Here is a 15,900-nt window from a genome sequence, read left to right as displayed (position 1 = left end):
AAAGTCGGAACGACGATTACCAACAAACAGGCCTTTCTTTATTATATAGATAGATGGGAAGCTCTCATCGAACTCAAAAGAAAAAATTTTGCAAAGAGAAGAAATCATTTTCATACAACATTTCCGGCGCCAAATTCAAAAATTTGCAAAAACTGCATGAAATCTCTATGGGGGCTACCTGAAGGGGGGCTTTGGGGGGAAAATGAATACGGCCATCTGAAACCGCCTGTTATAAGGAGCCTCTGTACCAAATTTCATCGCGATCGGACAAACGGTGTGGATTTGTATAGAAAAGTCGGAACGACGATTACCAACAAACAGGCCTTTCTTTATTATATAGATGGGAAGCTCTCATCGAACAAAAAAGAAAAAATTCGCAAAGAGAAGAAATCATTTTCATACAACACTTTAGGCGCCAAATTCAAAAATTTGCAAAAACTGCATGAAATCTCTATGGGGGCTACTTGAAGGGGGGCTTTGGGGGGAAAATGAATACGGCCATCTGAAACCGCCTGTTATAAGGGGCCTCTGTACCAAATTTCATCGCGATCGGACAAACGGTGAGGATTTGTATAGAAAAGTCGGAACGACGATTACCAACAAACAGGCCTTTCTTTATTATATAGATAGATGGGAAGCTCTCATCGAACTCAAAAGAAAAAATTTTGCAAAGAGAAGAAATCATTTTCATACAACATTTCCGGCGCCAAATTCAAAAATTTGCAAAAACTGCATGAAATCTCTATGGGGGCTACTTGAAGGGGGGCTTTGGGGGGAAAATGAATACGGCCATCTGAAACCGCCTGTTATAAGGGGCCTCTGTACCAAATTTCATCGCGATCGGACAAACGGTGTGGATTTGTATAGAAAAGTCGGAACGACGATTACCAACAAACAGGCCTTTCTTTATTATATAGATTTCAAAGGAAGGAAATTATTTCAATTCCTATGTAGAATCTTTTTTTTTTCAAGATTTATTATGAATTTCCTTTAATATTCTATAAATAGTTTTGAGATTTTCAAAGAGAGAGAAAAAATGCTTTTAGTAGTTTGTAATTTGATTCAATTGAACCACAAGCTGTGAAATAATTCAGCAATTTAATTGAAAAATGTGGTCAAGTTAGGTTTAGTTGAATTTCAAGGAATTTATGAAAGTTTCAATAATTCTAGGAGAGCTAGGAGAGCGTTTTTAGTGAATTATTTGAATTGGAATATATTTTATTCTTAAAAAAGAAGTTCGTTATACATGAAAAGCCTGGCTTAAGTTTCTTACTTTCCTAATCTAGGTCTGAAACTTACTGGTTTAGGAAATCTTTGATCTCTTTGATCTGATTTAAGAAATTGAATTCGGACTGATTAGTTAGACTCACATCGTTTTTATGTCGAACTTAAGTTTTTCATGCCAAGCTTTGGTTAAAAAAATAACCACTTAAAATGGCTCAATAACCGGTTTTAAGTTATCTTAAGATCAGCACTTTGAGGTGCATGCAGCTCCTATTCAACCTGACCTAACCTTTAAAGTTTAATTTACAAAAAATTGGCCTAGCCTAAGAGACTTAGCCTAGCTTGAAAAACTTAGGCCTGTTTGACAAACTTAATTCTGACTTGAAAAACTTTAATCTATCCCTTAATCTATATTTCAACATAGGCATGGCTTAAAAAACTTCAGACTGACTTAAGAAACTTCAGCCTAGCTTTACAGAACTTTCATCCAGATTAAAAAAAACTTAAGCCTGGTTTAGGAATACTTAGGTCTGATTTATGTATAGTCCTCTATAGTCTGTATAGACTGTAATCCTGATAAGGGTGATAAGGAGAACATTTTCATTAGAAATTTAACCAGTAAAATTCAAATTCAATTGAATTCAATTCAAATCATATTCAATTTTAGAAACTTAAACCGCACTTTGTACTGAAAACCCATTTTCATATTTATCACCTGAGTTTTCCCACAAGCTATTCTGGACATCCTTAGGCTAACTTTTAGCTCCCTTTTGTTGCATTTTCCTTCGCGAAATTTTCAAAATTTTCTTAATTTTCTCACTTGGAAGTGAGCCTAATATTGAAATGCCGAGAACAGCGCAGCATTGTGTGGGGGCCACTAGAGAGTGAGAAAGGTGGCATGGTGTGTCTGCCTTCCACCTTCGTGGCCCAAGCAGACGGTCAGCAGCCAAACGTGAAACGAACTTCGTTTAGTATTGTTTATTTATTCGGTTGCGATTGAACTCCACGACGGAGGGAGAAATATATTTTCCTTAGTGACGATCCTCCTCATTTCTTACCTGAAGGTCTTGATGAAAAAAAATCAGAAAAGTGATAAGAACAGGTGTTGCAGGTGAATCATCTTCTGGTACATAAATAGGGGAGATAGGGGATGATTCAACCCTTTGTGAAGAGGTGAATTAAAAAATAAAAGTGAAGTGGATTTTGCAATGTGCTTGCGAAATTGTGCACCAATAATAACTTTCAGTTTCGAATGGGAATTATAAAATATATTTTTTTAAAGAAATAAATATAAAATAAGAGTGAAAAGGTGCGCATTTTGTGTGAAACGAATGAACTTTTGCGCGAATGCCACAGCATGGAAGCAACGGAGCATGAAGTGAGGGATTGAGGAATATCTGCTGCTACTGCAAATGGATGTCCTCTACAGGGAGACTCCTGGGGCAGTCTTCAGGATGGTACGATCGCGGTATATGGATTGTCCGAGTGAGGACACCTACTCAGCCGTGTCCACCACTTCGGTGCAATCCTCCCCGAAGAATGTTCTCACCAGGAAGGCTCTCCAGGGACTCACAGGCGCCCACAGTCCAACCACAGGGTGGATTAGAGTCTTCTGCGGTCCCGACAGGACTAACATTGCCCAGGATGATCCCAGTCGCATGGTTCACGTCCTCACAACGAGCACAGTTGAGCAGGTTGTGGCTGACATGGATCTCCCCATTGACTACACACTGTGGCTGCAGATTGGTGGCAATCCCTCCCGACGCTTGGACGTCGAAGAGAAACCATTTGTGCTGCAGGAGAATTTTTTCAAAGCTCTCGGATTCACAGATGACTCCAGGAGGTCCCGGCTTAGCATTGATCCCGATCTCAAGCATCTCATTCGCTTCCACATTGGCCCTGCGGAGTTATCCATGTGTCCAGGTGTTGCGCATTCGGGATCAGTTGAAATCCTCAAAGGATTGGTGTTCCCGCAGTGGAGGAGACGATCTATTGCTCTCTTCGGCAGCAAGATGATCCTCTATCCCGGTACGTTATATTTTGATTTTTAAAAAGTAACGGTTTAATGTTTATTTATCAAGAATATTTATCTTCTATTAAATATTATAGTTAAGAATTTGTGGAAAAAATCTAATTATTGGGCCTTATTCAGCGACCAAGAAACTCTTGAAATTCGCTTGAAATCTTGAAATTTCAGTACAAAATTTAAAGATTTCAAGGGTTTCTTTCTTGGTCACTGAATAAGGCTCATTATTTGTAAAATTAGGATTTTTTGGAACTAATTAAAAATACTTATAATGAAATAAATAAGTATTTTTTTTATTATTAAAAATCATTTAAAATTTGTACCTTTTATTATGTTTTAATTTAAGATACCTACATTAATTCCTGTTTTGTTAAGGAAGTTCAGAAATTAATTACAAATTTTTAATTTTATCCATTTTAATTGCTTTTAAAATAAAAAAAAAATATTTTTTAGAAGAAAAGAATCTTTTTATCAAAATAATTTGATTTTAAGATTTTAAATCTCTTAACGTTCAAAAGGAAATTTTAACAATTTATTTTGACCATTCCAAAAAAAATTCTTTTAGAGTTTTTTTCTTCCTTAAAAATTTCTTTAATAATTCTTTTAAAAATCCTTTAAATTCCTACCAATTAAGCATTTAATTCCAACACTGAAAAACATTAATTAACATCTTGTAGACAAACTTTTACTTTTACTGTTTTACATTCTTTTTTTATTTACGCTCAATAAATTTATTATTATTTAACACCATGTTAGTTGAAAACTACATAAATATATCTCTTCTATATCTATGTAGAATCTCTCAATTTAATTGCCCCTCCTTATGCGCGATTTCTGTGCAATACTCGCTATGAAGCCTAAGGGGGGTTCAAGAACCTCTTTGAATGCGGCTCTCTCACCTGCTGCGGTGTTCTAATCGATCGATTTGCTTCTCCCACGCATATAGGGAACAATTGTCTGTCACCGGAAGTGTTTGAATTGGGTGGGGCAGACATCTATGAGCACACGCCGAGCTACAATCGCCTCATTCTCAAGATCCAACCAAAGAGTATCGATGAAGCCACGCGGGAGGCACTAGCCAAGTCCTCCGTGGATTCACTCCTTCATCATCCAAGTGCCAGCATTGGGAGTCTCTATCACAGCTCAGCTAGCCTCACGTCAGCCGCTGGGGATGGCGATAGGGTCATCTTTTTGGGCTTCGAGGAATCCTGGGAGCGTGATTTGTGGAGCAACTGGCTACTGGAGGTAGGTCACGCGGGTCATGTCCTCGGGAAATGATTCAGCGGTATCTCGTGGCAAATTGTGCGGCAAATAGTCTTATATTATTAGCATGACGAGCGCGTATTTTATGCAAATATATTGCGAGATTGTCCTTGTGGCATCATTTTTCCGCTGATTGATCGCCCCGCGGGTACATTGCCGACAATCTCTGTGTGAATGGCACAGAGATGAACCCAATTCTATCGAGCGTGATCTATGACGCGTGCCAATGTTCTTTGGTAATATTGTTGAGACATGTTCTTCCAGCATATTCCACCACCTCCCATTTGACGCAATTCCCGCGCGCATAAGGTGCTCCGTGAACCGAGCTAAAGAAAAAATTAACAAAGGGGTTTGTCATTTAGGAAGTGAAGTACTTTATGAAGGAGCTTAGAAACCTTTTAGGGTTCAGAAACGAGCTAAATATTAAAAAAAATATTTTTTTTTATTTAAACTTCTATTTATTTAATTTTTAAATTTTCTGTAACGTAAATTGTGCTCAAATTGTACAGTTTGTAATTCTACAAATCGAACTTTATCAGATTTAATTCATTTTCTTCTATTATTACAAAACGAGGTAAATTGTCGCTTCGCTCCAATTTACCTCGCCCCGCTTCGCGCAAATTTTTAAAAGAGAAAAGATTTGTGATGAATTAAAATAGATTTAATGGAAGATTTATTCGTTGGTAAAAACCGCTTGGTATCAGTAGTCTCATTTTTTGGCGTCACGGATACAGTTTTGATCGTCACGGAATCATTTTTTAGCGTCACGGATTCATTTTTTGGCATCACGGATACATTTTTGACGTCACGGATACAGTTTTGATCGTCACGGAAACATTTTAGCGTCACGGATACATTTTTTGGCGTCACGGATACATTTTTGGCGTCACGTATACATTTTCACGGATTCATTTTTGATCGCAAATTCGCGTCATAAAAATTGATCAAAAATTACCAATTTTGCGTATGATATATCATACAAAAAGTGAGGATGAATTAAAGAAAATGTAGAAGGGTATTCGAAAAGAGAGAGTGAATTTCACACAATATTTATGGCGCCGAATTCAAAAAGTAGTCAAAAGGGGGGCTCTGGGGGGAAAATGAATGTCGTTGGTAAAAACCGCCTGGTATAAGTAAACTCTGTACCAAATTTCATCACGATCGGACCAACGGTGTAGAAATGCATAGATGAACAGGAACGAAATTATAGAGAGACCTTTCTTTATAGATTATTCAATTCAATTTTTTAATTTTTGAAGAAAAATAACTTTGTAAAAAAATATCTTTAAAAAAAACTTAAAATAAATATTTTTTTTGTAAATTATCATGAAGAAATTGACCAATAAACAATTTTAAAGAACCTTCAGTAACTTTCTCAGAAACAGAAATGTGCATCGTTTCGCAAAATGACAAACCCCCCTTGAGAAAAATTATGAAAAATAATTTTTCTGAGAAAAAAAAAAAACCCTCCCAAAATCCCCAAAACCATTAATTTAATCAGCTAATTTTTGAGGAAATCCTCAAAATTTTTCTTCAATTTTTAATTTATTTTTTCCTCGTTGGAAAATGTCGCAATCCGGAAGTTTTGCGACGCCACTGCCGTGCACACGACATAATGACTGAAACCGTATCACGGCATGAAGCTTGACTCACAATCATATTTCACTGCCTCTGGTAGTCTTGCAGAGTTTTCCGGAACAGTCGCTACGTATAAAGCTCCAAGAGCTCTTTGAGAAAAAAAAATCTTTGCAAAAAAAACATTTTCGTGGGATTTAAATCCCCGCGCGCGCGAAATCAATTAAATTGAATGATTTGTGCCGCGAGGGATGTTCCTAACGTGCGTGATGACGCCGGAAGTTAACAAATCCAGTGGGAAAAGTGCAAAAAATTGCGTTACTTTCTGCGATGCTGAAGAGATTGAGTTGGATTCACTGGATTCGTGGCAATCCCGCGATTCCGACTCCATTTCCGAAGATGAATTTGTGAGCAAAGAAAAAAAGCTTAGAAAAATCCGTTAAACCTTCCCAGGGATTTTATGAGATTTCTCTGTTATCACGCAGGCTGCAAAGGACCCTGGAGATGGACGATGTCTTGACATTGGTGGCTCTGGACTACAGACCATCCCAGAGATTGTTCTACGATCCACAACGACCGTTGAGGAGCTCCTTGCGGGGCAGAATAAACTCCAAGAAATCGCCCTGGCTACTCTCGCTGAATTTCCCAATTTGAAAATTCTCCGATTGCCCGGAAATGGTTTCACATCATTTCCGGCGCCATTGCTCAACATCACAGCACTCACGGTACTCGATGTGTCCGACAATGAGATTCAATCTCTTCCGGACGAGCTGGCCGACTTGGAAAAGTAAGTAAAATGCGAATCCTTCTTTTTTTTCGCAAGCGTCATGGATGGGGAAGAATTTTCATGTTACAGACGGTGAATCGGGCACAATTTGAGGGATTACATCACAAAATGGCAATAAAGAGTCAACAAGTATTGTGTCTTTCACGGTACAGTGACTCATTTTATTTTCCTTCCACCGTCGAAGAGACGCAAAAGACGAACGCGCGTATTCTTAAGCAGTTTTTTTTTCATTTCTTGTACCCAACTCACTTTATTCTTCGTGCTGGAGGTATTTTTAATTGTCGCGATAATTGTTGAAGAGGGAATGTTCTTTTTTTTGGAGGGAGGTAGCACATGGAGGGTTAACACCTGTACAGCTCTTTTTTTTCGGTGAGGAAATTGTGCAAAATTAAGCATTAAAATTGTGGAATTTAAATGGAAATGAAAGTATTATGAAATCTGAAGCAATTTTTAATGATTTTCTTTCGTGTTTTCATTAATTTGGGAAAATTTGATGTGATTTTGCGTATTTTACATTCCAGTTTATTAATTTTATCATTAAAAGATAGACATTGAATAAATAGTTACATAATTAGGAAAAATTGTACAGTGATGTGAAAAATAATAACACTCTGATAAAAAAAGTTATAAATATATTATATTAAGAATTTAGCAGATAACAGAAATTTTAATTATCGTTAAAAAGAAAGAATTTTTTTCTTCAAAAAAATAAATTATTTTAGAGAATTTCTTCACGTGGCCACTGTGGCCAAATTTGGCTTTTCTTCCTTAAATATTTAAATAGCATTTTTTTTTTTCATTTAAAAAATTCCTGAAATGATTAAATTTGCTGCTCTTTAGTTTATTTATTTGATATTTATTCAAAATCTTGTAAGAATTAAACCTCTTGTCTGATTTAAAAAAAAATCTGAATGTTTTAAAATGAGATATTCTTTTTTTTACCTTTTTTTATTAGAATGTTAAATTAGTTATTCTTCATTATTAGGCATTAAATTTTTCATTATAAAATAAATAATTAATTAAAATGCTGTTATTTTTCACCTGACTATATGAAATTAGAAAAACATTTAAATAACAACTCCTGGCACTATTTTTTCTCGCAGAACTGTAAAAATAGTTGAATATTATGTACAACAATGATAGATTATTAAAATAACGTCACAGTACCCCATTCTCCCCTACGCAATCCTCCTGAAATCAAAACTAATTAATTCAATTCCCGTTTCTCTTAATTTCTTTCAAACACTTCCACCATTTCCACGAAAATGTTTAATTCTTATCTCAAGGAGTTTAAAAGAAAATGTATCTTTTTAACTAAAAAAAATATTTTTTTTTAACAAAAATCTTCTTAAAAGCTCATAAAATTCTCCCCTAAATATTCACACCTGAATGACGCCAATCAAACCCTCTAATTGAATGCAAATTTCCCAGCAAAAAGAGCTTTCTGCATGAGACAATGGTCCGTTGAGGAAGAAAATTGCTGCTGGGCAGAAAATGGGATTTTCTCTGTGCTGGTGGGTATTTTTCTCTTCTTCTATCTCCAATATATGCATTTACGGGTGCTTGAATCAATTAAAACCGCAGCCGGAGTCTCAATGGCGTGCACGGGTGTGGATCGGGCAGTAAATCACGGGCAAGATGAAGTACAGCTCTGCCTCAGGTTGGTTCCTATGGATGGATTTTTGCTTTTTTGCCCCAACCATCCATCAGTTCTTCATTGTGTTTCGGCCCGTCTGCACGGGGCGTTAATTTTCTCCTCGAGCTTTTCTCACAGAGATTTTTTTCTTTCCTTCTTTGTGCATTGAGACCTGGTGGAAGGTGAATCTGAGGAATTTTCTAGAAAAGTTCTTTCATGAAAGAAAGTGATGGTGAAAGTATACGGGAGATCCTCCTGAAAGTTCAGGAAGTTTAAATCTTTTTGATATGATTTTCTTTTAAAGAAAAAAAGTTAACAAACAAACGTTAGGAACGTTAGGAAATCAAAGTGTTGGATTTTTATTGTTTTAATTTATGATCCATGTGGATGAGCATTGCGGGCGTATTTTGTGATGGAATGAAGTAATTCCGAAGGAGTCTAAATTGCCCATTTGCCAAGTTAAAGTGCTTGCGTTGCAGAGAAAAGCTTTGGACATACATATATTGTGCAAAAGAGATCAAGCTCCATAAATTTTGAGTGTAAATGATGATTTTTTCTCTCTCTCCCGAAGCACTTTCCCTTTTTTCCACACACTCAACCTTCTCCCCGCAGAAACAATTTTCCCGCCACAAGAAGCTCTGGCCGCCAGGGCTTCTCATGTAGCTCATGAATATTCAGCTGTGCGGATACGCTTCTCTGAGCAGCAACCTCTTACCCATTGAGTAAGACCGATTGCATGCAATATCGTTTTCTTTTCAGCTTGGTGGAGCTCTGCTTGGATCGCAATGAACTGACCGAGCTGCCCAATTCGCTGAAGCACCTCAAGCGTCTTCAAACCCTCAACGTTGCCCACAATAAAGTCCACAAGCTACCACCTTTTCTCACCAATATGCGCACCTTGGGTCTCGTTGATGCCTACAGGACGGAGAAGATCCCCAATGGGCACTACGGGGAGGAGAAAGGTGCCAAAAATGATCTCAATCCTCCCCTGACAAAGGTCAATTTGCGCGCAAATCAACTCAAAGGGAGCATAATCCTCGGAAATTATGGGGTGAGCATGAAAAATTATTTTTTTTAGCATTCTTAATTTATTAATGAGAAAATTTAAAGAGAATGCACAAGGCAAGGTCAGTGTTATCTCAATTTGTACACCACAAATCTCTTCTCCATGAATTAAGCAATTCTTTACGCGCATTGCAAATTAATTTCAAAATTTTCAACGCAAGCATTGACGCCTCTACTCTGCAAAGACAAGCAGAAAATCGCTGAAATTTAATGAATTTAAAGAAATCTCGAATAGTTTTGTTTTAAAAGATCAAGAGGAGTTTATTTTTTTAAAAAATATTCGTAATTTAGAGGAAGTATTGAAGAGAAGATTATAAAATATTTTTTCTTTAGAAAATTAGGGTAAAAGAAGACGAAAATTATGTGTAGAAAAGGTAATTAAAACCGTTTAAAAATAAATAATGTGTTCAAAAATGGAATAATGAGTTAAAAATGTAAAAAGGCAGCAATAAAAACGTACAAAATGCGATAAAACAGTTCAAAATGTTACATTTCGAGTAAAGAGTACAGAAAACGTTGAAAATTTAAATGAAAATAATTAAATTGTTTAATTTTCTCAATACGAATGAAATAAGATTTTTAAAAAAAATCAGGAAATTCAAAAAAAATCATAGAATGAGTTAAAATGTAAGAAAAACTGCGATAAAATCGTGCAAAATGCGATAATAAAGCTCAAAATGAGCTAAATGTGATTTTAGAAGTTAGATTTCGAGTAGATTACAAAAAAAACGTTAAAGTATTAAAAAGAAAACTAATTAACCCTTTAACGTTTTTTGGGTCATACCCTGACCCAAAACGAAAATGATTTTTTAGAGATACTTCTAGTTAATATTTTTGGATGCTTTCTTCGCCAGTATAAAGCTAAAGGATCAACCTTTCAAGACATATTTTTTTGATTCGTCCAATAAATTCCTTTATAGTCGATTTTTTGCACCAAACTTGGGAAAAATTGGTCGATTTTCATCACTTTGAAAATCAGTATTTTTTTCTATTTTATAATTTTCCGATAGTCTAAATCGACTTGAATCTTATAAATAGACTAAATAACAAGAAAAAATTGCTTTATGAGAACCTTGAAAGTTGAACCAATTTTCCAAAAAGCTTTTCCAAACTTTTTGGGTCAGCATATGACCCAATGGACGGGAAGGGATACAAAACGCGGAATTTTTGACAACTCTTTCCCATACATAAACAGTGCGGTGAAGTGGCTAGATGAGCCACGATTTTCAGTGATTTGAATGATTTCCTGGCCAGAATCTCTGGCCAGGATGTGTTCTGATGGAGGGATGGGTATCCTCCTTTAGTGTTGTGTTAAGTTTTATGCAATTTTGTGGTAAATAAGTGGTAAATTTAACGCAAAACCGTGACAAGGTGCGTGTTTACAGTGTGGAGAAGCGGCTGGATGAGCCACGAATTTCGGTGATTTGAGCGATTTCCTGGCCAGAATCTCTAGCTGGGATGTGTTCTGATGGAGGAATGTGTATCCCCCTTTAGTGTTCCGTTAAGTTTTATCCAAATATGTGGCAAATAAGTGGTAAATTGACCGTAAAACTGTGGCAAAGTGCGTGTTTAGAGGAACCTTTACCTGGGATGACACTGAAAATCCTGACCAAACCACTTCTGGTCGGTCTGATTCTCATTGTAGTTCATCCCAGGGTGCTTCCGAGGCATCTTGGGGGTAACATTACCGGCCACGGACACAGAGTGCTTCTTAATTGTGAATATCAAAAATCCGTGTTTTGTATCCCTTGCGGTCCATTGGGTCATATGCTGACCCAAAGCTTTTCCGGAAAATCCGTAAGTTGGAAATTTTTTTTTTCGACTAAAATTCATATAATTAGGCCCAAAGAGTTGGAAAATAGCAAAATTTCCAAAATCGGCCCAGCAGTTCTAGGCGCGGACCTTAAAGGGTTAAAATCCTTTAATTTGCTTAACATGAATGGAATCATTTTTTTTTAAATCAGAAAATGCCAAAAAAAAATCATAGAAATAGAATAAAAGTTTAAGAAAAACTGCGATAAAAACATGAAAAATTCGATAATAAAGCTTAAAATGAGCTTAACATGATTTTTTAGATTAGATTCCGAGTAAAGAGTACAAAAAACGTTAAAATTTAAAAGAAAACAAATTAAAATCGTTGAATTTTCTCAACACAATGGGTGAAATTCACCATTCAGACAGTCTTAAGAAATCTTAAGAAAAAAACGCGAAAAACTGATTTTGGTATAGACTCGCGAAAAGTGTTGAATTTGGGGTTCCTTTTGGACTTTTGTACAACCGCACAACTGCACAACTGCACAACGGCACAACCGCACAACTGCACAACTGCACAATTTTGTGCAAATAGGAGGAAATTCTTTTTTGCCACTTTTTAGGCAAAAAATCAAAGATTTTGTCCTCGTATATGATTGTTCAGGGTGAGAATTTCATCCTCAACCCATTTAGACACAATAAGATTTCTTAAGATTTCTTAAGTTTTCTTAACTTTTCTTAAGAAATCTTAAGTTTTTCTTAAGAAATCTTAAGATTTCTTAAGACTGTCTGAATGGTGAATTTCACCCAATATTGGGACAAAATTGCAAAAATATACAAAATTTAATAAAAACGTAATAGAAACGTGCTTAAAGGCACTAAATTAAATTAAAAGCTAATCAAAAGTTTAAAAAAAATTGCATTTAAAATTGTAAAATTTTTTTTAAAAGAATATTACAAAATAAAATTATTCATGATTTTTTATTTTTCAAAATTATTTAAAAAAAATAATTCATTGAAAAAGTATATTTTCAATGTTCAAAATTTAAATTTTTCACCCTTTTGCAAATTACAAAAAAAATTTAATTTTTACTTAAGTACACCACATCCCCAAAATTTCTCCCCCTGTGATTTTTTTTTAAATTCAACGGAAATAATGAAAAATTCTTTTGCAGTACCTTACCCAATTGGATGTGAGTGAGAATTCAATTGAAATTCTGGATCTCTCAGCACTGGATAAGCTGGAATCGCTGCAGTGTTCCCGGAATAATCTCACTGAGCTCACTGTGAATGGTCGTGTGCTCACCTCCCTCATTGCTGGCAATAACACCCTGAAGAAGTTGACGGTGTTCCCTCATCCTGCGGGTCTGCGGCACCTGGACATCAGTTACAATGCCTTCGTGCAGCTCCCAGAGTGGCTGCAGGGATGCCAGAAGCTGCGCACACTGTTTGCCAGCAATAACTGCCTGAGCAGTCTTCCGGAACATTTATTCTCCGGCGAACTCATCACCCTGCAGGTGGGCTACAATCGCCTCAAATCACTGCCTGCGATGATGCGCAGAAAGACGCACCTGCGGGAGATCTTCCTGCAGAGTAATGCTATCGTGGACCTGCCGGAGAATTTCTTCTTCGCCTGCGAAGGTCTCACGGTGCTCAATGTTGCAAGTAATCGCTTGATCAGCCTCCCCATCATTGATGGGTGTCGCAGCCACTTGGAACGCCTCTATGCGACCAACAATCAACTCACCGATAGAGCTCTGGACACGCTGAGTGCCCTCACGCAGCTGCGCATCTTCCATGCTGCCTACAACCGGCTGACAACATTCCCCGAGAGCTGTGTTGCCAATCTCCCGCATCTGGAGGAGCTCATCCTATCGGGAAATCGTCTTCAGCACTTACCGGAAAATCTCGCCAGTTTGACGCATCTTAAGGTACTCAGGGTTCACTCGAATCAACTCCAGAGTGTTCCTGTGTTGGCTAAGCTCACGACGCTTCGGGTGCTGGATTTGGCACACAATCAGCTGGATAAAGTTAATCTTGTGCAACTTGTGCCGCGGAAGCTTCAATTTCTCGATCTCTCCTGCAACACTCAGCTTCAGGTAAGGCAGAAATCTTCAATGCTGAATGTCTTGAAAATTATTTAACATTCTCCTTCTTGCAGGTTGACCCAAAGCAGCTACAAGCCTGCAAATCCCAACGACCAATGAGTCTGGTGGATGTTTCAGGAAAGAATCGTGCTAGTCTCCCATCAGCACCTGCCCCAAATCACGAAGCAACCGAGTTCGATCCACCGTGGCGCATTGGCTTTTCCGAAACAGCAGGAACCTCATCTAAACTCTTTATAAGTCAGCTTCGTCTTCCGGGATTTTGCAGCACAGAAGGTCTCTTTGGGATGTTTGACGGCGAAGGAAGTAGGATTGTTCCGAATTTCCTCATAAAATCCATCCCAAAGCTCCTCCTGGAGGAACGCACCGTCAAGGAGACAGCAGCAGACTACATGAAGTACACCCTGCTGGCAGCTCATCGAGAATTGAAGCAACAGGGACAGAAGTGTGGCATTTCCGTAACTCTGTGTCACATCTCACGAACAAAATCTCCAGATTCACCGGGATACTCCCCACAAGCAGGGAAACGCTACGTTCTGAGGGTGGCGAGTGTTGGGGAGTCCACAGCATTGCTAATCCGTCGCAATGGGAATGTTAAATTAACCCTTTCGACGCCTAATCGACAGATTGGCAATAGTGCCAACTTCCCGCTTGTTATCCCAGATCCGGAGACGTGTGAAGTTGTTTTGGGTGAGCAGGATGAGTACCTGGTGATTGCTAATAAGAAACTTTGGGAGGTTGTTGATGCAACAGGGATTGCAGCCATTATTCGTTCGGAGGAGAATGTTATCTTGGCTGCTAAGAGGCTTCAGGATATTGCCCAAAGCTACGGAGCTGAGGAGAATCTCAGCATAGTTGTGGTGAAGTTCAACAATATCGGTTCGGAAATGGACATCGTGATGCGTGAACTGCGGCAGACAATCCGTGGGAAGCCAGCTAGCGTAATGGCGGGCTTCTGTAAGTGTGGCTGTTGCTGTGAATCCAACAACAGTTGCTGCCATTCTGGGGAGTTAGGCGGTGGCTTTGTGCGTCAACCCTCAAATCGCAGCGATAGATCATCACCAAGTGGTCAGAGCGATCAGACAGCCAGTGAAGTTGCAGGACAGCTCAATGGCCAGGCAAACGGACATGTAAATGGCCAGCCCAATGGGCATCTCCAGGCTAAACTTAAGAATCTCGAAACAGGCTCCGTAACAAGTAGGAGATCATCAACAAACTACGCAACGAATGAACGTCGAAGTCTCCGTGGGGGTGTTGTGCGGGCAGTCAGAGCACGAATAGAGGAAGAGAGAGAGAAGGAGGAATCAGACTCAGCCCTGTCTGAGGAGCAATTCAAATGCTGGGAGTACATGCTTGAGCAGAACACTCAGCTTCTCTTTGACAAGGAACTCAATACAATTTCACGAGCCTTCACAAAGCGACAACCCTCGTCGAACCTAACGAGGGCACAAGTTAAGGCTCTCTCATCCAGCTCCCCACAACTTGCAGCACAGACGGATTTAACGCCAAAATCTCTGTACTCACAGTACCATACACCGGTGGGATCAAATGTTCCCTTCCTGTCGAAACACTTTGGCAGCGCAAGATCCTTCCATCCACAAACAAGCGGCCTTTGGCGGGCAATGAGGTTTAACTCCGGGAGGCTTCATCCCATCACAGGAGGCCCCAATGCTGCCTACTTTGGGTCACTGCAACGCCTAATGCCGTACAATCTTGAGTATGATTTTGCCGTAATGCACGAAAGAGGTGAGGATGATTCCTTGGAACCTGATACAAGGATGCAGCAGTACTGGGGAGTTGCTACAACAGAACTCTAATAAGCTAAATGTAGGTTAATCAGTTAAAAAAAATCTGTTTGATCTGTTAAAATGTTTTTAAGGGTTAAAAGAAGATTTTCATTGATCAAATGAAGAATTGGGTTAATTACAAGATGAATTCTACTGATCAGATGAAGAATATTTTTAGCCAGTTGAAGAGCACTTTTGAACAGTCTGGAAAACTTATTGATCAGCTCTTAATTTCTTATTTGATCAGATGAAAAACAGCGTTGATCAGTAAAAGAAGCTTACTGATCATAACAAGAAGAAGTCTTTTGAACAGATGAAGATCTTTGTTGATCAGTTGAAGAACAGTGTTGATCAGTAAAAGAAGCTTACTGATCATAACAAGAAGTCTTTTGAACAGATGAAGATCTTTGTTGATCAGATGAAAAACAGTGTTGATCAGTAAAAGAAGCTTACTGATCATAACAAGAAGAAGTCTTTTGAACAGATAGAGATCTTTGTTGATCAAATGAAGAATAGTATTGATCAGTAAAATAAAGCATACTGATCAGAACTAGAAGTCTTTTAAACGGATAAAGATCGTTGTTGAACAGATGAAGAACTGTGTTGATCAGTCAGAGAATTTTATAGACCAACTGAAATTTCTTATTAATCAGATGAAGAACTTTACTGATCAAGTAAAG

General features: G+C 38.0%; 1 protein-coding gene across 1 annotated transcript; it reads left to right on the top strand.

Moving 5' to 3' along the window:
- The first annotated feature begins 6,579 nt into the window (after positions 1-6,579).
- On the top strand, positions 6,580-15,261 carry LOC129788573 (protein phosphatase PHLPP-like protein). The gene is made up of 4 exons (XM_055824765.1): positions 6,580-6,875; positions 9,271-9,562; positions 12,504-13,427; positions 13,490-15,261. Exons 2-4 carry the CDS (start codon positions 9,401-9,403, stop codon positions 15,248-15,250), a joined length of 2,847 nt encoding a protein of 948 aa, XP_055680740.1. The 5' UTR covers positions 6,580-6,875; positions 9,271-9,400; the 3' UTR covers positions 15,251-15,261.
- The last annotated feature ends 639 nt before the right edge of the window (positions 15,262-15,900 follow it).

The sequence above is a fragment of the Lutzomyia longipalpis genome, chromosome 2 (genome assembly GCF_024334085.1).
Source record: "Lutzomyia longipalpis isolate SR_M1_2022 chromosome 2, ASM2433408v1".
NCBI classification, from domain to species: Eukaryota; Metazoa; Arthropoda; class Insecta; order Diptera; family Psychodidae; genus Lutzomyia; species Lutzomyia longipalpis.
Note: the sequence above shows the minus strand (reverse complement) of the source record. Positions and strands in the feature narration are given on the sequence as shown.